We start from the raw sequence: 26,382 nt of genomic DNA, 5'->3' as shown, positions 1-26,382 counted from the left end.
GGTTCCAGCCACATCTGTAATCATGAGCGTTTAAATAAAAGTGGTGAGGGTTCCTGGGAGGAGTTTGGTGTTAAGGGTTATGGGTCAATCAAGTCCATCATTGGCACCTGTAGGCCTCTGATTGGCTGTCCACCCACTGGCTGCCCAATCAGATTAGAATTCCCACCCCTAACGGTCTTCCCACATTCTGCCGCTTCTCCGCAGTCTCTGGCACCTCAGACACCTCTCCTGAGGTGAGCAATCTGCCAGGGGTGCATGAGGCTCTTTGGCCACAACCCACCTACAAAACACCCTTTCATCCCCATACCCTTGCATGAGGGACAGCCCTCCTCTTCCTCTTCTCATCCACAAGCTCTAGCACCCCTTATATCCCTGGATACAACAGGCTTTACCCCTAGTATTTAATAAAAATACTTCCCACCCCCCTCACTGGTAATCAAGAGAGGTCATTATTCTACATCCCTGCCACACTGGTGCACTTTTAATTTGCTAGTTTGGGGACTGCTCCCCAGCTTACATTTTTTAAAGGTTAAGAATTCTGCTTGATAAATATTGTACTCCGTCTTTTTAAAAACCTGTTTAATATCAGGTAAATAGTTAATGTCTAATCATTAAGTGCCTCATGTATGTGATACTTTTAGACAGTCATGTATTCCGCATTGGTCAGAGACGATACCTGGAGTACTGCGTGCAGTTCTGGAGGCCTCACTTCAAAAAGGACATGGACAAAATTCAGACGGTGCAGAGGAAGGCAACAAGGATGATCCTGGGCCTGGGGACCCAGCCCTATGAGGAAAGGCTGAGAGACTTGGGAATGTTTTGCCTGGAGAAGAGGAGGTTGAGCGGGCACATGATTGCTCTCTAAGTATCGAATGTGGGTTTCCATTATCCAACTTTGAGACATTATGTAGAAGCATGAAATATGGGGCTACTGCAAAAATGTTCTGCAGTGTGGCATGTTAGGTTGCAGGGCTGATAGTGGTAGATAGTTGAAGCAAGTCAAACCTCTCCTCTTGGAGAGAGTCCAGAAACAAGCTGCATGTCATAGAAATGTCAGAAGAAAGTGCTGCGTTGTACATCAGAAAACTCCTGGCTGAGTGGCCTGATAGGCTTTTCCATCACTCATATCTTTGTGTCTTGTGCTTCCTTCCTCATCTGTATTATTCTTCCCAAGGTCACCCATTGTCCTTGTAGTGTCTGAGCAACTGGCATTTCCCTCACGCACACACACCACAAAAAAATGCATTTTTTCAAAGAGCTGACACTTGTACAACTGCCTCTTGGTTTGGATTTCAAAGCTCCAAGCGTACTGCAGAAATGAGGAAAGGCAGGGGAAAGTATTGCAATGAGTACAAAGCTACTCAAAATGTAGTGTATAAATAGAAAGCACAACAAACTCACTGAGAGCTACTTAGCCTAATGAGCTTAAACTCTTATTTCTGGCTACATCTGTCAGGATAAAGATACATGAACACTCTTCAATCCACTGTTTCTAAAGGCAGCTGAGCTCTTATGCTACTGGTTTGCAAGAAAAGGGAAATTTGCTAATCGCTGCACACTTTCATAAGGGAAACGTTGGAGTGGGGAGTACCTAGTTAACCAACCAGGAAATCCACAAAACTGACAAAACTTTCTTCAAAACTATCAGATCCTCTCATCACCTGAACTTGTAAGTTTGATTCCTTTTTACTTGTTACTTGATCAACTGGATGTTTTTTGGCAGCAAAGAAAGCTGGGAAGGGGAGTGAAATGGGCTGTGCTCCTTCTCATAGTGTGACTGCTATTCAGAATGCAGAACGTAGAAACAAGCCCTTGAAGAAGGGTATCTGGCCGGGTGATCCAGAGAGTGAAGGTGTCTCCGTTCATCTGAAGATCAAGGACTCCTCTTCTTATGTTATTGATGACTTGGGTCAGGGAGTGTCTCAGGGTAAAGACTGTTTCCTTGAAAACACATCAGATGAGGACAAAAATGTTAATTTCCGTTCCTCCTCTGACGATCCTTCACTTCTTGAGGTTTACCAGGAAGAGAAGGACATGGGCATCTTGGTCTCAGAGTCTGAGATTGCTGCGTTTGAACTGACTGAACCTTACCAAAATGTGGCTGAAAATGTGAAAAGAAAGCAAACCTTTTGCAAGCCACAAAAAACTGTTCTGGAATGCAAAAATGAAAAGCCAACTCCAAAGAGAGGAAAGAAACAAAAGAACAGGCATGGAAATCAAGATAATTATTGCAAACCCAAAGACAAATCCTGTGCAACTATATGCAAAGAAGAGGGAAAGGTGGATTTCCCAGATCTGCTTGTTAAAGCCCATCAGAACACATATGCCTATCTCAACCCCAGCCTCTCCACATATAAGAGTATTTTGACCATAGCCCACCAGGCTACAGAAACACAACTGATTTTACAGCAGATGGTAAGCTTTGTATTGTTTCGTTTTGATGAAATCAACCACCTTCTGGAAGAAATTGCCAAAGATGGAGAACATCTTCTCAAAAAAGTAGATGGGAACCTGTCTTGGCCTGCTGACAAAGGAAACCCAAAAGAACAACCGGATCTTTTGCAGCAGTTATTGCACTACACAGTCAACAAAATGCAGCTGTTAAATGGAACGGTGTCCTCTTTAACCTCTGAGGTCCTGCAGGAGTCCTGCTGTTTTTTGCAATCTGCAGCTAGCAGTTTAGAAGAAAAACTGAAAGCAAAACAAGTTTTTGATGAACGCTTGCTCAGGACAATAAAACTCCTTGAAGCATCTATAGCTGGGTCTTATCGTATTCACCCTGATGATAGTACTCTGTATTCTGAAGACAGTGGAATTGGCATTGACAGTGAATCAGTCAAAGACTTGAATCTTCTTGATAAACAAGGAGTATATGCAAACTGTGATTCTTGTTCATTTCATCAGTCTCTAAATGAGACCACTGGGAATGGAACACCATCTGCAAGAGAACAGCGGTGGGTGTGCCCCTCTGCATATGCCAAAACAGGACCCCATGACTGTGCACTGCAAAGCCATTTTAATGATGTGTTTTACTCTCCTGCTCATATTAAGAAGGTAGCATCTTCTTCCAAAATAGCAGCAGGAAGTGTAGACACTGTCCTCCAACATCAAAGCATTGGCATCAGAATTCCTTCTAACTCTGCGCATTCTGCTGTCATCCATGAGGAAGAATGTGAAGAGTGTGAATCGACTGAAGCTTCTTCCACAACTGAAGATAATGATGACAACAGCCTATCTGAAGAAGAAAGGGACAGTATTCTGGAAAAAGGAAAAATTGTGATAACTAAAAGACCAACAATTGTACCCACATCAAAAGACATTAATCTGAGGCGTTCCACCAAGCAAATAGAGACTCCCGAGAAACAAAAGATTATATCGAAGATGAAAGATGCCATCAGTGAAAAGATCAAATTTGTCCCTGCAAAACCAGAGAAGAGGGAATGGTCAGAAGATGAGAATGGAAGAGCTACCCAGGTACAACGGCCGAGTACGGCCACTAGACGCCCGAAGACCAAAGTTAAACAGAGACGGTCTAGATCTGCAGAGTCTCTTAAAAGTCAAGCTGAGGACCCAACTCTTCTAGAACTGCAAAGAACTCAAAAGGCCCTCAATAACAAGTTGGAAATATTTTACACACATAATGAAAATAAGGATACAAAATGTAAATTCACATCCATGAACCAAAAGGAAAAATCCAGATTGCAAGATGATGAACGTGTGACTCATAGATCTTCCACCAATAAACTGAAGGCATCTCTTGCTAAACATTTCAGCATCTTACCTAATCAAGACAAGGTCCCTTTGCTTAGGCAGGATCAAAATGCTATCAGCAAGAAGCCTGATGGAAGGAAATATGGAAAGCTTGTCACAACAACCAGGTTTTCTCAAGAGCAAACGTCCACCAAGGAAAATGAGCCTCCTGGGACTCAGAAATTGAACAGTGTTGCTTGCAGTCCACCTCGTAAATCTGTTAAAAAGCTCATTGAAACCTTCAGCCCTCCAGAAGGCCTTGTGAAACCCATAAGTTTGAGAAGTTTAGGACCAATCAAATGTGTCCAAAACTTTGGACTTCCAAACATTACTTCCAATCTCTCACTTCCAAGAGGGCTCATCCCTTTAAACCAGAAGCACAGAATTGCACCAATAGCGGATCGGCATTGTCCAGTGAATCCTACCCAGCATGCTTTTGATCCCACAGTTGAACCTGTACTTCCAAGTGGGAATGGCACAAATGAAGAAATTGATGAAGATTGCATAGAAAATCTTCCATTGCCACCTGCTGAAATGTTAGTGGGCCTCTCATCTGACTGTGCTCAAGATGCAAGGACAGAAAACAGCTATTCAGAAATTCCCAACAAACCTGCCAATATGACTGAGCATTGCACCACTAAGAAAATTTCCCAAATTTCTCAACGAATGAAAGCTTCATTGTTTTTTATGGATTTGCTACCAAGCAAGAACCTCAACAGTTCCAACTTTATTGTCAACAAAACATCAAAAAGCACAGTGGATTCCAAAGCAAGGAAATGTTCCTTGGAGTTGAATTCTATCCATATGTCTGGGACTCCATTAGTCTCTCAAGAGGACTATGAAGTTAAAGAGGCTGCGGATTTGTATAGACAAAACCATAAAATAATACCTCTTCAACATTCCAAAGAGAGTCCAGAACAGGATAAAAGTGACACCAGAAACAAAGAATTCAGAGCTCCTCTAGCTTTGGATCAACAGCAAAGCTCACCTGACTTAGTTGGTAAAAATGAGAAAACAACAGATTTTGTCAGGCGAGTTTCCCCAGGAAGGAGCCCTCCTTCATCACCACCTAGTGAAAGAAGGTTCCCAAGCCCACCACTGCATCATAGACACATCCATCCAGCTTCCTCTCCAGTGGTTCATAGGCAGCCCAGTCCTCCAAGAAGCCCCAAAGCAGGAAACCCTCCAACACAAAGGAAAATGCCTTCACCGCCATCCCAACAAAAACTACCTAGCCCTCCAAAGGGGCGCAAGCAACATAGCCCACCAACCCACTGCAAAATATTGAGTCCGCCATCCCACCGCAGAAAGCCAAGCCCACCTCCTTTCTCAACTACATCTTCCCCATCAGCTTCTCCATCACGGTTGCCTAAAGGATTACAAAACAGCTTGGACTCTGGGGATGAGCAACAGTCTGCCTCCCCAAAGATTGTCAGCAATGCGCAGTCAATATTTTGCCCAGCTACTTGGTCATTATTTGAAGCTAAGCCACCACTGCCACGAAGCAGCTCCACCACAGATGCCATCCTGAGGGGCCCTCCCAAAATATCGACACAGGGTGATAACTCAGAGGCTGAGCAACAGAGAAGGATGGACCTCAGGGTTGCCAATCCCCATTCATTTGTTAGGAGAAGCTTCTCTGACCATAAACTCAGATTCCCATTTCCCTTGCCATTGTTTCCCTCAGCTACCAGTGAACCTGTGCTTAGTCAAGCAAGGTAAGGGACATTCTGCTAAATGTCTTCAAGTATCATTTAGATGTTTAGCTTGATTTATAGTTAAAGCACGTAACAGCATTTTCTTGCATGAATAATATTCCTGTGAATAGGATTTGTAACTGAAATTGTACTGTCAGGGGACACCTGCACGTTATTTTTCATAATTCATACTCAGGGGCATGTGTGTAATACAGCCTATGATCCTATGATTGTCTAGCTGCTAGTCTCATAAATCTGTTAAAAAGCTAGGCAAGAGACGTCTGGAGGAAGTTGATCATTCCCTGCCCCGGTGCCATGACCCTGGTATTCCTTGGAGGTCATCCTTCCAAGTGCTAGCCAAGACTGGCCCTGCTTAGCTTCCGAGATCTGACACAATCAGGCTTGCCTGGGATATCCAGGTTGAGACTTTCTTGGAGAAAGCGTGAGATGAAAAGATAAATAATCAAAGGTGGGAAATTGTGCTTACTTTTAAAATGGGACTCTGATTTCCAATTTAACTAAATAAATAATGAATAATTGAAGTATTGCAGAACATGGCCATGTGTGGATGTCCCTTTGATTTTAATTTATATAATACTTTTGCTGCCATAATTTAACATATAGGTAATATTAGCTCCAATATTACCTCTTACTGCAAGTTAAGGCATATGACTTAGGGTAGGTGGGGGTTTTGTGTGTGTGTGTGGTATCTATAAAACTCCTCCAACACCACATTTCAAGGGAATCAACTTTCTTCTTGTCAGCTTTCTTCATTGTCCAACTGTCACACCCATACACAGTAATAGGGGGAAATGTAGTAGGAATAAGCTTGATCTTGGTTGCCAGATAAATAGCCTATCTTCTTCATGGTTGCCTCCCCAGTCTCAATCTCCTTATTTCTAGTTTGCAGTCTCCCTTTTGGTTGATGATGGAGCCAAGCAATATGATGTCATTAGCATATCTCAAATTGTCTGCCACCCCTCTTTCCCTGTTCATTCCCTACCACCAGAAAACACAAATGGGACTGTGTTTTGCCTGCCTGATCCCAAAAAGTCCATGGACACTTTACAGAAGATTTACCTTTGACAAAGTAGCTTCATGGTCCCGCAGCAACATGGAGTGCACCATTTTTTAAATAAAAATCATCGGAGCAGGAAATGGAGAGAGGAGGGTGGATGCAAGGGTGGGCCAACTCTACAGAGACCTTTCCCTCTCCATAGTTGTCCTAGTTTCTCCCTGATGGGAAGTGGGATAATAAGTGGTAAATCCGATTTTGTCAATTTCCTTCATCCTGAGGCAAATCTGGCCAAAATTCAAGCCAGTCCCTGGACAGCCTCGAGATGCAGACGATATGTGGAGGGGGCTGTAAACCCACCAGCAGCCAGAGGCTGTCCAGAGGCCGATTCCTTGTGCAGAAGCGGTTTTAGTATTCCTTAAATAGTTTCACCAATTTTCACTCCATATTCATTTAAATTCAATCCAGATTTCTTCATGACATGTTTTGTATATAGTTTGAAGAGACAAGGAGATTAAATATATCCTTGTCTGACACTTTTACCAGTTGGTAGCTATTCTTTTTCTCCATATCTTGTCTTAATGTTAGCCTCTGATCCAGAGTACAGGTTGCACATCAAAACGATGTGGCATTTCTTTTAAAGGCAGCCATAGCTTTTCATGATCTACATAGTGAAAACCATTGTTGCAATCTATGAAACACAATCTATGAAATTCTTTCCTAAGCTTCAGTACCAACATAAATATGTAATACGATCTCTAGTTCTTCCTTTTCTGAACCCAGCTTGAACATCTGGCATTGTTCCATATATGGCAAGGGTGGCCAAACTATGGCTCTCCAGTTCTCCATGGACAACAATTATATTGAGCCCATATCAGCATGGTGCTGGAAGGGGCTCATGGTAATGTTAATCTATGGACATCTAGAAAGCCACAGTTTGTCCACCCTGATATATGGTAACAGGATTTGGTGTACGATTTTGAGTATCACTGTCCTTGTGTGAGAAATTACATCAACTCCTCTCCCCTGGGCTTCTTCTTGAATACCGTTGACCTCCTTCTCCTCCGCCCCCTTTTTAGGAAGGGGGGGTAGGAAGGGGATTTTATTCTTGCACCGCCATGCTGTAATGGTTTTAAAGTCTTCTAATGGGAGTTTTAATGGGGTTTTAAGACACTGTAACCCGCCACGAGCCATTTGGGAGTGGCGGGAAATAAATCGAAATAATAATAATAATAAATTAATGTCATGGTCCTATAGTTACTGCCTTAATGGTTGACTTATAGATCACTCTAGATACCTAGTTCATTTTTATCCTACCCTTCAACCAAGAAGTTCAGAACATGTACAAGGTTCTTTGTTTTATCCTCACACAAACCCCTTGAAGTAAGCTAGGCTGAGAGGAAGGGACTGGCTCAGGGTCACCGAAATAGTTTCATGAGAGTAGATATTTGAGCTGGGCCTCTGAGATCCTAGTCCAGGACTACTTTATATTGGCTGTAACAGTGATGTGAACAGGGAGAAATCAGGAGCTGCCTTCAACCTGTACATGTGACCGGAATGTATTTATCAGTTTGGAATAAAACTTTCAATCATAGAAGTAACCGCTCCGCGGTATAAATAAAAGGGTAAAGGGGGTAGGGGTGGGCTGTGTCCAGGATGGGCAAGGAGGCCCCTTGGCCCTAGACTGACAAGTCGGGAGGCGCATAGCGCCTCCCACCCCACCCCTCCAACCTGGGTTGCCTTCAAGCCGTTGCCGCCATTATGCGGCTGCCCGTCCACAAGGAAGGTTGGCAACCAGCCAGGGGAGCCTTCCGTTCGGATCTCAGACTTTTGAGGCCTGCGCGGAAGCGCTGGGGAGGGGCCTGGCCATGGGAGTCTTCCCGCGGCCCTGGGAGCACGCCCACAGCACCGCCTTGGAATCCACTTATACAATAAACTGCTCAGGAGAGATAAACGGCCAGTGGTCAAGTGTCTCTTGCCAGTGATTGGAGAAGCTGTTTGTCCCCCCTTCATTGCTTGCTCCAGTGAGTCTGTGTTTCCCCCGCTCTCTTCCACCTCTCGCAATGCGAGCTGTGCCCCGTTTTTCGCTTTAAGTCGCCTCGCGGACTAGCTCCCCTTTGCCAACAGGGACAGTCTTGCGGCCTACTCGCCCTGCCCACCCCTTCACCCAGCTACCTTGCCTTGCCTGGCAGCTTCGCCCGTGTCCCATCCCCCCTTCGCCCCGCTTGCCCCTGTGTGTTGCTGGGCCTCTTGATGCAAGCCTTTCTGAGGCAGGGGTCTTCAGAGTCCGTTCTTAGGAATGGGCTTTGATTTCTAGTCATTATATAATGTGGGAACTACCAGCAGCAATGATCTCATTAAGATTATATATAGGAAGATCTGCCTGCCCCCACTGCCACCGCTGCAGCGGTGGCAGCAGCACGTCCCGCCTGGGGCCCCCAGATTCCTGGTCACTTTACCAAACATAGGGTCCACAATATCAGTTTCCATAAAACTTTCCATTTTCCTTCTATTGCCAAATTCATTACTGGCCCCTATTAGAGCTACAGTTTCTGCTTAGGTTCCATAAATACCAAGGGGATGGTTGTTAGTTTATTTCAGTGTTCTAAGCCCTGGGAGCTAACAACTAATGTCTGGTCCTATCATAGGAGGGTGTACTGAGTTACTCCACTCCTCAGAGTCTAGCCCAGGTTTGTCAACCAGGGTTTTGTGAAATCCTGGGGTTCCTTGACAGCCCTGGAAGGCATTCCTCAAAACCCTGGAAGAGTTATTATTTTAAAAAATTGTTAAACATATATTGGGTGATATGACCATATGTGGTCATGTTGACCTGCCAGCCCCTCCCAAAATAGCCATGGATGGGCCTGGAAGGGGTGGCAAGTAGAGAGGCCCCAGATGGACATGTGCCCAGCTATGCTTCCCAACCATATTATCCTCAATTGCAACACCTCTGGGGTTTCTTGAAGACTGAAGAATATTTCAGGGGTTTCTTAACGGTAAAAAGATTGACAAAGGCTTCTGTAGCCTTTGGCTGGAAAACAGTTCTGCTGTTGGCACAGCACAGATGCTCACAGTATAAATCCTGCTAATCTGTAATGCGATTTGTGCCTTTGTAGTAGGGTAGGGACAAAGGCTATTTCAGTCCAGTGATGGCTATCAGACTAAAAGACTTCCCTTAGGGCAGGAGAAAGGCTTAGAAGACATACCATTCAAATTCCCCACTTAACTCAAAGCCATTAAGGTAAACCAGTGACTCAAACGCAAAGCTCTGGATCTGAATCCTTCCAGTGTGGGGTATGTTTGCATTCGCTCAGGAGGACCCCTCAATATTTCCCTCTGTTATTGGTCTTTAAGTATTTAAAAGGTATGTATCCTGTCCTTCACCTTATGCCATATTCAAAGTTATTTTGCAACATATCAGTTTCTGTAGTATCAATCTGCCAATCTGCCCTCTGTTAAAGAAAGGCAACTCCAGAGTGGTCTTGGACATAGTGGTCTTTATTTGTGCAGGTGTCTGGCTCTCAGCCAGTGTTCCCCGTATGATTCCCATGAGTGTTTCTCTTTGGAGAAGAAAACAGAAGCATCCTCAGCAGTCTTGCCACGTACCCTTCGTTATCATCATAAGACTTTATTGTTTCCAGCCATAGGCCATTACAATGCAATGCAATCAATATATCAGTTGATATAAAAACAGTAAAAGAATTAGAACAATACATGCAGTAGTCCATAGATAATAAAAGACAATAAGAATTCAGGTTTCTAGCTCTCTGGTGGCATAAGTTTGGCTCGAATTTTCCTTGCGGCTAATGCAAATAGGGAAACATTATAACTAATTAGGGGGTTGGTATCTGATAATAAAAAGACATTTTGTCCAAATTCATAGGGAAGTTCTGGCCACTCAAACATCTCTCAATATATTTGGTTCTTGGCTCCAAGTATAGTGGGCAATCCAAAACATAATGATAAAGGTCTTCAACAGCAGGTTCTCCACAAATACATAGGCGAAGGGCAAAAGGTACACCAGAAAAACGGCCTGAGAGTAGGGCTGATGGCATAACTTGAAAGCGTAAATGAGCAAACGCCATTCGAAGTTTTTGTACAGAGATGGTTACTAAGTAGTCTGATCTGAGATGGACTGTTTTGAATAGTTTAAACAAAGGAGAAAAGTTAGATTTTATTATTGTTTGTCTATCCAGTATGGCATCAGTATTAAAGATCCAGTCTCTCAGATTAGACCCATCAACTTGTGCTCTTAATAAATCATCTGGGATGGAATACCGTGATTGTATTTTATCATAACTGGCAAGTTGGAAAGGTTCAGTATTCATGGTTAGTTCAAAACATTGCTTGAATATTGAATTGGTAGTGTTTTTCCTATGTTTTGCCCAAAATTTTAACAAAGCTAAGTGGACTCGAGCCCTGATCGATGGAAGCCCTAACTCTGCACGCATATGTGCGGCAGGAGTTCCTTTAGGTAAGGCCAAGGAAGTGATTCTGAATCACTTCCAAACTAGAAATCAGATGATCCCTCCAACCCCAGACTTCGATACCATAAAGGAGATGGGGTAAGGCCTTGGCTACAAATAGTTTTATTGCTGGATCAATAAGAAATCCTCACTTAGATGCATAGAATCTTAGTGTGGCCCCAATTATTTTAAGAGTGGAGGCCTTAATCAAGGCGAAATGGGTGTTCCAACTCAGTGTCTCAGTGAAGGTCACTCCCAGGTATTTGAATGAGCTGCTTTGTTCAATGGGAATATTATGGATGTTCCATTTAAATCTCTTTGGCCTTCTCCTAAAGACCATGAATTTGGTCTTGTTGTAATTTATATTAAGAGCCTCCTCATTACAGTAATCTCCTAGTTTGACCAACAACCTCTTTAATCCAATGCAGGTGCGTGAAATTAAAACCATATCATCCGCATATAATAAGATTGATACTTTTTGCTGCCCAAAGGAGGGAGGAGTAAACTCTGGTCCAGTTAACCTCAAAACAATATCATTCAAATAAAGATTAAACAGCATGGGGGCCAGGAAACAACCCTGTTTAACTCCTCTCTGAATTGGAATTGGGTCAGTCACTGAGCCAGAAATACCAACTCTGACTTTTGCATGTATGTCCGTGTGTAGTGCTTGTAGGAGGAATAACAGGCGTTTATCAATGTTTGTTTTGGCTAGCTTTTCCCAAAGGCGGGCTCTATTGATTGTATCAAATGCTGTGGCCAAGTCCACAAAAGCTACAAAAAGGGCTTTGGTGGGGCCATTAATGCTTAAAGTGGCAAGTTGAAAAAGACTCTGACAGTGTTCAATAGTGCTTTGTCCTTTTCTAAACCCTGCCTGATTGGGGTGAATAACACAGTTAGATGATTCCCAATCCTCTAATTTATGCAACAGATGTTTACTATAGAGTTTAGCAGTTATATTCAGCAAGCTTATAGGGTGATAGTTCTTTGGGTCTGTTTTGTCCCCCGTCTTGTGAATAGGAACCACAATGCTCATTTTCCAATCGGGTGGGACAATGCCTGAATCATTTATTTGAGTGAATATCTTAGCTAATACTGGAGCCCACCAGTCCAGAAAGGATTTATACAAGTCTGGGGGAATCTACCCTTCATTATGAAAGGCAGGGGAATGTCTCAGGGACTGAGGCCCTTTTAGTTCTTAGTTTAGAACAGAGGACAAATAAGGATGATATGATAATAAAAGGTTTATAAAATGGAATATGGCATGAAGAAACTTTCTCACTTTCTGCCATGGTGCCAGAATTCAGAGTCACCATGCAGTTGATGTGAGGAGATTCAGGCCAGTCCTCCCCCATCTCATTTTAGTTGTGAGAATCCTAATTTTGGATAGCTTTTAAAGGAGTCTGGCCACATTCATGGAGATTAGGGCTCTCATTGTTTGTCATTGTTTGTTACCTGGATTCTGTGGAATTTAAAAATGTGAAATAAATGACAATAATAATAAACCGATGATGCAGCTTGCATATTCCGATACTGTTGTCACTCCAAGCCCAGGTTCTTTTGGGGTGAGGGTGAGTGCAAGAGCAGGAGAAGGCTGTCATCTTCTGCTCCTGCTTGTGCGCTTCCTGGAGGCCATCCACACATGAGGTGCACATGGGGCATTTTGCGCAGGGCACAGAGTGGCTGGCTAGCTCTCACTTGAGGATCCAACTGAGGACCCAAATTCTTTCCAAATTTATTCATTGGCTCCATGTGGCATGGTCCAAACTTCTTCAGTACAGAGCAATTGGTGCTTTCAAGATACCTGGTGGTGTTGCTGATTCAGGATTTAAAATGCTCTGTTTTTCATATATTTGTTAAAAGGTCCAGCTTCATTTTGTCTTAAGCACCATTTTTCTCCCCAGCATGAACGAGAAGCCTAAGAAAGAGGGGGATCCTTGGAGCAGCACATGTTTCTCTGATCTCTGCATTGTGGGCGAGGGACTCCAGAAGGACTTTGGGAACTGGAAGGACTGAGAATCTTTTCCATGACTGAACATCTGCCTATTTCACAAGAGAGAGGTAGAGCACAAGCAACTGAGTGCTTCTCCCCTCCTGTTAACATTCATTTGGTTTATAATGTGGTGGAGTAGAAAGAACTTTCTGAATTGTGTATGATGATTTTTTTAAAAGACACTGCTTAGGTGTAATGTAGAAATGAGGATGTAGGCAGGCCCTAGATTTGTTAATTTGGGGGCTAATTACATAAGCCCATTTATTCCTTTTGGTATTAATGTGTTTTATAAGATTCGGTATTGGTTTCTGGCTTTTTAAAATTTCTACAAAATATTGTGTTAACTGTGTAATATTTATTTTTAAATATATTTGTAATTTTATCAATCCACTGTAAACAATTTGACTATATTTCACTATACAATAAAAAATTTTTTTTAAGTTGCAAGGATTACCTTTGTAATTGTATGGTGTTGAAGCAAAGGATAATTACTGGAAATGTAGTCTTGAAGTCAAAGGCATAAAACATATACAGTCTAGTTCTCAGCCCTGATTCAGCAAGATCCAATCCTCTAAGCCTTGATCACTGTAGTTTCTCAAGCCTGTGCTACAAGGGTGGTACGGTTGTTTTACAAACAGCCAGGGGATCTATTTGGTCCTTTTCTTTGTGCTAATGGAATTATTAAACCCTCCATCCGTATCGCTAAGCATGAAGAACACAGAGATCCAGCAGCCAATGCAGCTCGAAGCTACAGTAGTTGTTAGGTTCTGTCAAGTCATTTCTGACTCATGGTGACTTTATGAACAAAGGCACTCGATCCAGGCCAGGGCAATTGTACGTCCTCACGTGGTCCCTTCCTTCCCAGCTGACCATTGCACACTCAGCCAGGAATCTGGGCATGATCCTCGATGTCTCTCTCTCTATGGAAGCACAGGTCATAAGAGTGGCATAGCTGGCGTTCTTTCAGCTTTGCCAAGCAAAACTACTAGCACTCTACTTGGCCCTGGAGCACCTAGTCACAGTGATCCATGTGACAGTCACCTCTAGAGTGGACTTCTGTAACTTGTTTTACATGGGCCTATCCTTATCCCTGCTCTGAAAACTGTAACTGGTCCAGAACGCAGCAGTCAGGGTCCTCACAGGAACGTCTTGGAGGGGACCACATATGGCCTGTGCTTTGGTAACTGCACTGTCTCCCAGTTGAATTCCTGATCAGAGTTGAGTCTGCACCGGGTTTTTTATCCTCTCCTAGTCCAAATAAACTCCTCCCCCTCTGCACTGTATTTGATTTCCATTTTGATTTTGGGCACTTGAAATTTTCCCTCTGCGACATCCATGATTGATCTGCGGTGAACCTATCTTTCCCCCCTGATATCCAGGAGTGGATATACATCACTATATTTGAGGAACTTGCTTTGAGACTCCCCAGTATTAAGTGTAGATATTCTGTGTTTTGCCGGATTAACTTCCTCCCTGGCACCTCCAATGCTGATGTAGTGAAGCAGTCTGTCGCTTACTGGCCAGGGCACCATTTCAAAGACTGCCTGGTTCCCGGTTGCAAGACTTCCGTTGCAAGATTTTTTTTGCCCTCATTTTGGGATCTGTTTTAAAGTGACTGTGCTCCAGAAGCCCACACTTCTCTAAGCAGAGATTTTCTTCTTAAGAAAGAAAGAGAAACAAGCAACCTCATGCTGCACTTGGCTCCTGCCCTGGCTTGCTCTGGCTGTAAACTCTCAGGCTTGCTCTGGCTGTAAACTCTCAGGAGTCAAAATACAAGAAATAAATCACTCTCCAGCCTTCTGCTCCTTTAATGCCCACTAGCTGGAGCTTTACCTGACACCCTCCCCCCCTCATTTGGGAAAAGAAAAATAAACAAGCAGCTTCATGACCACCACACCCCTTCCCCAATCAAGTGCAGAACACTTTCTGTTTCATCTCAGGGGAAAGGAAAGAGGAAAACCTGAGTTCAAATTGATCTGAATTCAGCAGGATCGGCAATGGAGAAAACAAAATTAGTTTTAACAGCCTTAAACCTTAAACAGCCCTGGTTTAAGGTTTTGGTATTCACCTTTAAGGCCATCTGCAGCAAGAAGAGCTGGACTACTGCCCCCTACTGCCCCAAAATTCCTCACCACCCTCCCTAGAGCCTTCCATCACCCTCAGCCGGGGTGTCACGGATGGGGCTATAAACACCTTGAAAAGTCAGATTCTCAGCTTAGGAGTGCTGCTTGACACAGCAGTCACCTTAGAAAACCAGGTGACTGCTGTGGGTGAGGATGTATCTGCCTAGCTCTGGTTGGTATTTCACCTGCATCCATTCCTGGGTCAGTCAGATCTAGTCACAGTGATCCATGCCTCCGTTACAATAGGACTGGCTTATTGCAATGTGCCATACTTGGGACTACCTTTGAAGAGTATTTGGAAGTTGCAGCTAGTGCAGATTGCCGTGGCTAGACTGATGGTCAAAGTCAGTTGCCAGGAGCATTTGTGCCTGGGTTCAGGCAGGTAACCAAGAAGAGAGTAGAAGAGCATAGTCAAAACACAGTACAGGGGTAAAAGCACCAATATTCAGTAATTCAAATGTCAAAATCAGTAAGGCATTCCAAAAAGCACAAGTCAAGTCATGTTCCAGAATGTTAAACTCTCCAAGGTCCAGAATGAGGAAAAAAACAATAGCAGGCACACAAAAGTTGCAGAAAACTTGATTGTACCCTGGCTCCCCCTTTTCTGGCTGTTTTTATCAGGAAACCCTGCTGAGTCATTCAGGAATAGGTACAACCCATAGGCATGTGGGGACTCAAGCTCACAGGCAGAACTGCCAGCCTTGTGCGGCAATGCCAGTTCTGAACCTCTCTCCAGGCTTGCTTTCTCTGGCAATCCCAGGGGAGAGGCCAGAGGCTGTGAGGTTACTGCTTTAGTTACTGAGTTCTGGGACTGAGGGAGTGGCATGCTCACTTTGTCCTGAGACTCTGCGCTGATGAAGACTCCTCCTTGTCCAGCAGGTCTTCTATAGCAGTGGTCCCCAACCCCCGGTCCGGGGAACGGTAGCGGTCCGTGGATCAGTCTGTACTGGGCTGCAGCTCTTCCTCCCTGGCAGCTGCCTCGGGGGCTGCTTTGCCGCTTTGCTGCCGGCTCACCTTTGGTGCTCTCCGGCGGCCGCCATGGCTGGGGCCCCCCTCAGTGTGGCACTGTGCAGCTGCTGCTGGCAGCGCATCTCAGTGAGCAGCGGGAAGTCAGCGGTGCCAGCAGGAAAGCAAGCGGAGCAGGAGCTCAGGTGGCGGTGGCAACGTCCCTCAGCAAAAACTACCCCCCCCCACGGGCCTCAGTAAAATTGTCAAGCATTGATCGGTCCCTGGAGATTAAAAGGTTGGGGACCACTGTTCTATAGCATCGGAGGAGAGGGACTGGCTACCAATCTACTTTTGAACTCAATTTAATGTAGTGTTTTTGTGTATTAAAGTCCTACATAGTTTGGAATCAAGGTATTTGAAGGACCATCTTCTTCCACATGTTCCTGCTCAGGAATTAAGATCATAGGGACATGCTCTCCTGACTTTCCTACCACAGTAAGGAACAATCTCCCCAGGGAGGTGTGAATAGCCCCTCATTGTCAGTCTTCAGGAGGCAGTTAGAGACAGTTTTATTTATTACTGCATTTTGATTGATTTAGCTTTTATTATGGAAAGTTTTAATGGAAGTTTTTAACCTGTGATTTTCATATGTTTTATGTTTTCACTAGAAATATAGCCCGCTGTAGAAGGGATACAGCGGGCTCTAGGCACTTACAGTTTGTTGTGTCCCGCGGCGACGGCTCTCCGTGGCGGCTCCCTCCTGTGAGCGGCGGCGGGGGAGGCAGGGAGGGCCCGGCAGCCGCACTCCGCTAGACTGCCGGGATCTTTGTGTGGCAGCGGCCTGACGCGGCGAGAGGCGCAAAGCGCCTCTCGCCGCATCAGGCCGCCGGGCAGGGAGCCCCTGGCAGCCACGCGGAGCCTCTTATCTTTTTTTTTCCTTTTGCCTTCTTCCAAATTATTCTTTTGGTTTCTGTGGGTGGGGTGGGGTGGGTTTTGGGGGTGCTTTGGGATTTACTGTTTCTCCTAATGTTTATTTCTTTTTTTCTGAGGGGCTGCATTGTTTGCCTTTTCTTCTTGGGATTGTGTTTCTTTTAAAAGTTGATTTTTACAGTTCTTTCTTTCAGTGTTGAGTTTTATAGTTCTTTATTTCAATGTTTTGTTCCGGGGAGGGGGGGCACTGTAGCTGTAGTTAGAGTAGTCCATTCTCCTAGTTTGGTAGTTGTTGTACTTGTACTAGGTTGCCAACTTCTGGTACTGTTGTTCTGCTCTGGTTTGCTGGCCCTCTTTTGCACTTATGTGCTAGTTTACTGTTTTTCTTTGAAATAAATATTCAAAAGCATTTAACCTACTGGTGCCTCAATTAATGTAAATTTACCAGTAACTGCAGCATTTCCCACCCTCGGCTTATATGAAAGTCAATACGTTTGCCCAGATTCTGTGGTAAAATTAGGTGCCTCAGCTTATATGCGGGTCGAGAGTATATACGGTAGCTTTTATTTAAGATTCATTATCTTGATTTGTTGATATTGATCTGTTGATATTGTATCCTGATATTTTTCTTCCTTTATGGCTATCGGTGCTTCTGAATTTTGTTTTGTTATAAATTGGTGTGTGTGTGTGTGTTTACTAAAAGCTCTTTGGGAGATTTTTTGAAAAGTGGGTTATGCATTCTTAAACTAAATGAATAAACGGATAAAAATGCTTTTATTTCTTAATTACATCATAGCTATTCCCTAAACAAACTCATGCTGCGACATACAAATAAAGGCAATTTTCTATTTGTTTGCCCCACTGCACAAGGAAATAAATATGACAAAGTGCTACTTAGTTATAGCAAGAGCTGCACTGAACGCTTTCCTATTCCAACTTCCAGAAGGGGGGGGGCAGTTTCATGGGGCATAAAAAGCAGGAATGTTATTCAACTGTGACAGGATAAGCAGAGCCTTGCCTGCAGAAGTCTGCAAGCTATTGAATTAACTCCTTAATAAAGCACACAACAGTGCAGATTCTCTAGTGTTTACTAAGGTTTACCTCTTTTATTATATACTAGGGGTAAAGCCCGTTGTCTCCAAGAATACAACGGGCGCTAGAGCTTGGCAGTGGGAAGAGGAAGGGGAGGAGTTGTCCAGTCTGTAAGGGCATGGGGTTGAATGTGTGTTGTGTGGGAGGTTGTGGTGGCATGGTGGCAAATGAGGCCATGGGTGTGGAGATATGGGTGTCAAGAACCTGTGGTGTGGAATGTTCGTCGAGTGTGGGAGAGGACTGACCTTTGGGAATTGTGGCATAGTGGTTACAGATGAGCTTTCCAGAGCCATGTCCTCAGATATGTGAAGGGAAAATCAGACTGGACACTCTTCTTAGGGGAAGATTACATGGCAACCAATTCCCCCCAGTTCTGCGTCATTTCCCTTCTTGTGTGAATTAGGCCACATTCACCGAAATGCCCCTCTGCCCTAATACACATGGGGTAGTCACAGTACACAGGTGTCCACCCTGTTCCTTCTGTCTCCCATATTTTCACTGTTGGTAAAATGTTATGTACCCACATGCTTCTTTCATGGTTGCTCCTTAGAAGAACGGATTTTTGTACCCTATTGCTTACTACCCAAAGGAGTCTCAAAGCGGTTTACAAACACCTTTTCCATTTGTCTCTCCACAATAGTCAACCTGTGAGGTATGTAGGGTTGTGAGATATCTGAGAGAACTGGGAATGGGCCGCAGTGACCCAGCAGGCCTCAGGTGTCTCAAAGCATTTTGCAATCGTCTTCCCCTTCTCTCCCCATAGCAGACTCCCCATGAGGGAGGTGGGGTAGCGAGCCTCACAGGGAAGCTGGCAACCCTAAAAGGAAGACTGTCTGTGCACAGCAGTCTTGACCTTAGGAAGGTTTTTAATACTGTTTTTTTATTTGCCAGGCCAAGGTTATTTGCCAGTTACTATTTCAGTTACGATGTGTCTCCAGACATTTACTTGTTCTCTATTTAGTTTCAGGCTGTAAATATTTATTTAGATCTTCCTGCACTTTCCAGACTCACAAGACTGATGCTGGTCTGCCTGTCTGCGCCCCAGAATACAAACAGTTGCTGATAAGGGCTGGCCATAACCCATAAGCTAGGAGGGACACTCCTGCACCACTCCCTACCAACTGCAGGCAAACATGGCTCATTTGAAGGCTGGACTCTGAGGCATTGTACGATTTTGAAGTCCCACCTCCAAACCTCCAGGAATATTTCCAACCCAGGGGTAGCCAACCTACAGGTGTGGCCTGGAGAGCTCCTGGAATTACAGCTCACCTGCAGAATATAAAGATCAGCTCCCCAGGCAGAAAGGGCTACTTTGGACAGGGTTGTGGTAGAGAAGAAACATTTAAGGCTTCCCACACAGGTTGTTGTTGAATTGAAAGACTTGAGGCCTAGTGCACAGGGTTGTTGTGCAGATGAAACAAGAGACAAAAGAGCCAGCTTCCTTTGCAGAATAACGCTGTGCAGTGGCCTCAAAACTGCAGAGAGTTGCAAAGAAGAAAGAGACATGGCTTGGCTGTGTCTAACCTCCGGGCAGAGCAGTATTTTAAGTGAGAAGGGGCTTTTCTGTGGCTTCCCTGTCAGGTAACTGTTTGGCAGAAGGGGAAAATCCCCCCCCCCCTCAAAAGGAAGGCCCTCAGGCTCCCCTGCGTTGCTCTTGGAAAGGCCTCCTTCCCCTCAGTCAGGGCCTGTCAGAGGTTCCTTCGCAGTAGGCCTGAAGGGGGAAGGGGGAGCAGTCTGCAGCCTCCTGCCAGCTCTGTCAGGGTTCTGAGGCCATTTGCAGTTGGACATGACAGTCAGGACAGCCTTGGGGCAAAAAGGGCTGGTGCAGCCTCTGTTCTCATCCCCCTTGGCAGTCCTACTGACCTCCTCTCCCTGCGGTGGTCAGGAGCAGACTGGCAGCCAGACTGGGCTGGGTGAATGGAATTTTCGTCTGTCCTGGTGAGGGGCCAATAGGAAGGCACTTTGCGTGCCTTCCCATTGGCTGCTTGGCCCTGGATGGACACTCGGAGGGCCCAATCAGGAGCCGCTTTGTGGCTCCTGATTGGGCCCTCTGAGTTTTTATCCTGGACAGGGCCTGCCCTAACTCCTCCCCAGGTGGCCTTGCTCTTTTATATAATAGGACCCTGTCCTATTTAAAGATGAGTTATATATACTGGCGTGGTGCTGTTGATATTACAGCTGGGAGGCCAGAGATTTGATTGCTGTTTTGTTGCTGTGCTGCAATGTAAAGATAATATACAGTTCAGACCTACTTTGTTGTAAGGATTCAGATACTGTATGTGCAGAGCTTTGAAACTTCTGAACACTATGGACACTTCATATCAATAAACTGTAATATTAATACTCAATCTTGATTGATAGTATTACTATTCAAGATAATATTTAGAAATATCTTGCTAACCTATTTTAATAAACAGTATTATCATGGCAAGCAGAGACATCACTCAGCCAACAAAAGTGCGTCTAATCAAGGCTATGGTATTCCCAGTTGCAATGTATGGCTGTAAAAGTTGGATCATAAGGAACGCCGTGTGTCAAAGAATTGAGGCTTTTGAACTCTGGTGCTGGAGAAGATTCTTGCGAGTCCCTTGGACTACAAGACGAACAAACCGGCCAGTCCTAGAGGAGATCAGCCTGGACTACTCCTTAGAAGGCCAGATCCTGAAGATGTAACTCAAATACTTTGGCCACCTCATGAGAAGGAAGGACTCCCTGGAGAAGAGCCTAATGCTGAGAGCGATTGAGGGCAAAAGAAGAAGGGAACGACAGAGAATGAGGTGGCTGGATGGAGTCACTGAAGCAGTCGGTGCAAACTTAAATGGACTCCGGGGAATGGTAGAGGACAGGAAGGCCTGGAGGATCATTGTCCATGGGGTCGCGATGGGTCAGACACGACTTCGCACCTAACAACAACAACTATCATGGCACTAACAATATGACTGTGATTTGCTTTCTGATATATTTCATATACCACATGGTGAAAGGATTAGGGACTGTGGACTATTCTATGGTGCAAAGTTCTGTAAGTAGTTTCTGTAAGTAGGATCCAAATACATACATTCTCATTGAATACATCATGCTAATCCATCTACTTTGTTTCAGTTCTGTTTCAGATTTCTCATTGTTTCCAGATTTCTGCAATACAAAACTTATAACATGTTTTATTGGATATCCCACTCTGCTGACTGCTTAACTTAATCCACCTTGAGTCCCAGATGATATTAATTAATTGTTTAAAGATTTAAGTGCAAGAAAGTAGATTATTAAAATAACTTAGTCAGATATTTGTACATATTTGTACGTATTTGTACATTTGTATACATGAGCCAAATTGCCAACTGCTCATATACCTGCATTCTGCATTGTGGTCACCACCATATGGAATGGCCTGTTTCAGGTGGTCAGGACGGCTCCTGCCTCTCCTGGCATTCAACAAATTATGCAAAACTGAATTATTCTGGAGGGGTTTTTTTTACTGAAACAAAATGGTTCAGAAAGGTGCTTTGATAAAGGAATAGGGACTGCCAACTATGTTACTGCATAGCACATACTATATTGGTCTGTATAATACTATATTGGTGCTATATATAGCACATAGCATATTGACATATTGATCCTTCACTCACTAAAATTGCTGCATTGTTTATTGTGTCATGTTAATGCTTATGCTTTATTTCCTGTCATGGGAACCATTCCACCAAGTCTTTGTAATGCCTACTAAATCATATCTCTCAGTCTGCATGAGAAGCTCAAGCTCTTTCTTTTCATTGCCTATGGTTTGGGTGTTGGTATATAGGTACCTGAAGTTTCTTACTCTTGGTTCTATTTGGATATCAATTTCCTATTGTGGCTTCAGTTTAAAACTCCTGCCAAACACATTTCCCCCCAACTTGAATAAGCAAAGCCCATCCTGTGCCTTCTTCTAGAAAACCTTCCCATGGTCCCAGAATCCAAATTCCATCTGCCAGCACCGTCAACGCAGAGTTGTTTTTCTGTTGCCCCAGAGGGTCAGAGAGAATCAAAGGGATGAAATTAATTCTAAAGAATTTTCATCTTAGCATCTGGAATAAGTTTCTGACAGTTAGAGTGGTTCATCAGCGGAACAGGCTTCCTTGGGGGATGCTGGGTTTTCCTTCCTTGGAAGTTTTAAAGCAGAGGCTAGATGGCCACAGAAATGTTGATTCTGTGAATTTAGGCAGATTGTAAGCAGCTGGGCAGAAGGGATTTTGTCCACGCTTGGCTCTTGTGGCCCTTTCTTGCATACCCTGGGAAATGATAATCAGCACTTCAGGGTTGGGAGGCGAAGTTAGAGGTGTCACAAAAGGCTCAAATTGGGAAGCCAAATAAGCTAAAAGTCACTGAATGTAACATAAACTCTTACCTACCAGGGCTCTAAGACCATTGGTGGGGGAAGATGATGTCTGTCACCAGCCAATGTGCCTGACAGAGTCTCCTGCGAATGAAGCTGACTGAAAGAGAATGATTGATTTACTAGTTCCACATGACAGACTCCCTCCTTGGGAAGGACTGACACTTTCCCAGAAGACTTTCTCCAGGGAGGCCCAAGAGACAAAGCTTGCATTCCCTTCCCTTCTCTGGCTCATAATCCCTTCCAACTCTGCTTTGCTGAATTAACAGTACCATCTGTTGGTGAGTGGCAAAAGCACAGGGCCCATGAAAGGCTCTTGTTTGCTTGCTGATGCTTCTTCACAAATACACATGAGGCATAAATCAGAATTTCCTTTAAATCAGTCTCACCAATCATCACAGGCAAGAATGTACATTCAATTCCTCTTATCTATTTTACATAGTCATGCATGCCTCATAGCACCACCGGCATACAAAAGCAGCTTTTCATTGCCTCTTGTGAAAGTTTTAAGTAAACTTCCCATCCAAAGAAATGATATGACTGGAAGTGTAAAATATCTGTGTGACGTTGGCCAGTAATCCTATTTACAGTACAGAAACCACAAAATAATGACACTCAAGCAATTAAACCATGGCTTCATAGGAGTGAGTCAGTTCAGAAAGAATTTGACCCAAAAAGGTGCAACTGGGATAGCTATTTCATCCCAACAGCATTTAATTGGACTTCTGCTTATCTTTGCTGCAACAGACCAACATACCTATCTCCTTTTGAGCAAGTTATATGTTGAACAAGTTATACACACACTCATACATACATACTTGCATGCATGCGCGCGCACACACACATATATTAAAAACTTCAAAAGGAGATAGATTTGTTGGTCTGTTGCAGCAATGTCCTATAGAATTGTGTGGCTATTTAGTATAAGAGGTGTCACCAGTAATTTATTTATTATGCTGTATCTCCAGGAGCATGCCTGAGGTAGCTTCTAAAATAAAAATGAAACCATTAGAAGGCATTAATTAAAATCCAGCCCAGCATTAAACATAAACAATAAAAACAGATTAGAGACATCTTAAAATAACAGTTTTCAAATATATACAGGCTGAAAAAAGAGTTTAAAAAGCAACCTCTTAATTAAAAGCCTGAGTGAACAGAAACTTTTTGGCCTGGTTCCTATAAGAAAGCAAAGCAACACAGGCAACAGGCAAGCATAAAGGGGAATGGCGTTCCGTGCACAAGTTGTCACTCCTGTTTGGGTAGAGGCAGTCCTCCAAGTCTCCTGACCCAAAGCCTTTTAGCGCTTTTAAGGTAAGAAAGGGTTTTAAAACTATGAGCAGCCAGTGCAGCACAAGGGTGATATGACAGCATGACCCTGATAATAGCCTCAGTGCTGCATTTTGGGCAAGCTGAATTTTCTGGACCGCTTTCAAAGGCAGCTCCATGTAAAGCCCATTGCGGTAATCTTGCCTGGATGTAATCACAGTACGTACAACTGTATCCAAATCACATTTTTCAAGGAACAGATGTAGCTGGCATATCTTTCAAAGTTTTCAATTAAAAGTCTAATCATGAATGTCCTTGACAGGAATTGGAATCAGTATTGGGCTGGATGACAAGATGGATTGTTGGTCAAGGCTTTGCCAAGTTATTTAAGTGAAGAAGCTGAGGTGCACTGCTCTTTACCAATAATACCAGGGGGTACTATTAGTACTGAGTTTCTGATGAAAGCACAAGTGATGTCTGTAGCCCATAGTACACAAGTTTGGTTGAGTCAGATGTGTCCCCTCTTAGAAAGAGAAAACTGTGCCATAATTACCCATGCTTGAGTAACACATGGGCTAAATTACTGCAAAGCTTTATAGAGAGGATGCCTTTGAAAAGCATGTGGAAACTTCAGCTGGTAGAAAACACAGCAGGGAAGCTGTTAATTGGTACTGGCAGCCATGTTGAATTGAGACTATAATATTTGGGACTGCTAAGATCCTCTTTTCTGTCATTTCTTTCCTAAAATGTTCATCATTCTGATGTGGAGGCCAAGGAGACTATTCTCCTGGGGGAGGGGGGGAACAGCCACTCACTTGTGAATATGGGACCATTTATGCATGGGGGGGGGGGGAGGCAAGGCCAGCACCTGCATGACAATGGGGCAAATCCCTGCTTATGCAAGTTGTCATTGCTGGCCCGGCCCCCTCCTGGCCCTGGCCTGCTTTAGGGCACATGCACAACTCTGGGGCTGACCATATGTGCCAGGGGATTTCTTTCCCTGCTAGTACATGGGCAGTGGTGGGCATGCTGCCCTGCCTCAAGAAACCAAAAGCAGCTGTCACCATGCATAATTGGTCTGGGAGTGTTTCTCCAGTATCCAATCACCTTTGGGAAGGAGGATGGAATATTGCAGGGAAATGCAGCAGTTCAGTTCAGTTCTGCCTCAGGGAGAAAGGCAGTGAGAGTGAGGGTTAGTGCTGCTGGGTAGTGTGAAGGAATGATGTGGATCTCTTTCTGACAGACAATAAAGTAGCCAGCGTTTGGGTCTGTCTATGACAGTGAACAGACCTTGTGCCATTTAGTCTGGCTCTTGGGAGAGGGCAAACTGGTATGGCAGGATTCCTTTGTGTGTTAGGATCCGTCCTAGTGGCTGATCACTAAAAGCCTATGCTTGAAAGTATGAAAGAAAATTAAAACTACTCTCTAAATTAATATGCCTCAGTCAGGTTTCTCTTTTGTCTATCAAGAGTCCTGTGCTGCTGATCTGTTCTTTGATACCTACTTGTAACTTGTAAATAAATAAATCTTTGTTGTTAATATATAATTCCTGTCTCACAGACCTCCATATTCTACTCGTGCACCACAGCAGCAAACTCAAAGCCTAGACACTTCCTTTCAAACTCCTGTTAACTGATGGGAAAATTTATAGTTTAAAATAAACCCAAAGGAGGCTGTGTGGGTCCCGTCAGTTGACAGAAATGTTATATCTCAGATTGGTGTGATAGTGCTGGGATACAGACAAAAAGCTTCACAAACTCATACCCAAAGTGGTGAAATATAAAGACATAAATATTTATATTTAAATATAAAGACATAAATTTTGTGAGAAAAGTTTTGTCAAAATGTATCTGAAGTGAGAGATCTGAGGCTGACTCAGTGGTTACAGGGAATAGGGTAGAGGTAAAGGAATTTGCAAATACTATGCAGAGATCTGGAAAATAAGGCAGGACATTGAAACTAAAGTAGGCTGCTTGGCTTTTTTTCACCTGTGTCAGGTATGGCTACTAATGCCCTATCTGTCCTTGGATCACCTGGCCACAGTGATCCGTGCAATGGTCACCTCCAGAATTCTATAACTCGTTCTATGCAGGCCCCCCCCCCTTGTCCTTGACCCTGGCACAGAACACATCTGCTAGGGTCCTCACAGGGACATCTTGGAGGATCCATATCCAGTCTGTACTGAAACAGCTGCATTGGTTACTAGTTGTAGCCTGGATCAAGTTCAAGGTTCCGGTATTGACCTTTAAGGCCATTCATGGTCTGGCCTGGGCCTCACCCATCTGCAGGACTGCCTATCTCGCCTTACAGAGCTCTTAGCTCAGTGGCTGTGAGCTTGGTGATTCCTGGCCCGTGGGAAGTATGCCTGGCCTTGACCCAGGTCAGGGCCTTTTCAATCCTGGCCCTGACCGGCTGGAGTGAGCTGAGGGTCCTGTTGGAGCTTTCTCCGTTCTGCAGGGCCTGTAAAACGGAGCTCTTCCACCAGGTCTTTGGTTGAGGCCAGGGCAGTTAAGATCTGGGGCCCTCTTTGAAGGGGCTAGAACAACTGTCCACTCCTTTTGCAACTGTTTCCCCGAGGCATGAGGTTATTGGCAGTCCATGGGTGGGGGGGGGGAGAAGGAGTTTCTTTGCTGCCGGAAAAGATAATTTGTATTGTTTTATCGGGAGTTTTATAATGGGGATTTTATTGTATTACCACCAGGAGCTAGTTTGCCTGGAAATGGCAGGCTATAAATC

The 26,382-nt window shown here is 44.2% G+C and overlaps 1 protein-coding gene across 1 annotated transcript; it reads left to right on the top strand.

Annotated features, from left to right (window-relative positions):
• Positions 1–1,524: 1,524 nt before the first annotated feature.
• On the top strand, positions 1,525–13,356 carry LOC143839403 (photoreceptor cilium actin regulator-like). Its single transcript, XM_077341388.1, has 2 exons — positions 1,525–5,468; positions 12,830–13,356. Exons 1-2 carry the CDS (start codon positions 1,750–1,752, stop codon positions 12,939–12,941), a joined length of 3,831 nt encoding a protein of 1,276 aa, XP_077197503.1. The 5' UTR covers positions 1,525–1,749; the 3' UTR covers positions 12,942–13,356.
• The last annotated feature ends 13,026 nt before the right edge of the window (positions 13,357–26,382 follow it).

Source organism: Paroedura picta, chromosome 1, assembly GCF_049243985.1.
Source record: "Paroedura picta isolate Pp20150507F chromosome 1, Ppicta_v3.0, whole genome shotgun sequence".
NCBI classification, from domain to species: domain Eukaryota; kingdom Metazoa; phylum Chordata; class Lepidosauria; order Squamata; family Gekkonidae; genus Paroedura; species Paroedura picta.
Note: the sequence above shows the minus strand (reverse complement) of the source record. Positions and strands in the feature narration are given on the sequence as shown.

Bases quoted from the DNA above. Each gene is read 5' to 3' on its own strand.
- LOC143839403 (XM_077341388.1), top strand. From the start codon at position 1,750: ATGGGCTGTGCTCCTTCTCATAGTGTGACTGCTATTCAGAATGCAGAA. The intron at 5,469-12,829 runs GTAAGGGACATT...TTTTCTCCCCAG, and splicing joins CCTGTGCTTAGTCAAGCAAG to CATGAACGAGAAGCCTAAGA.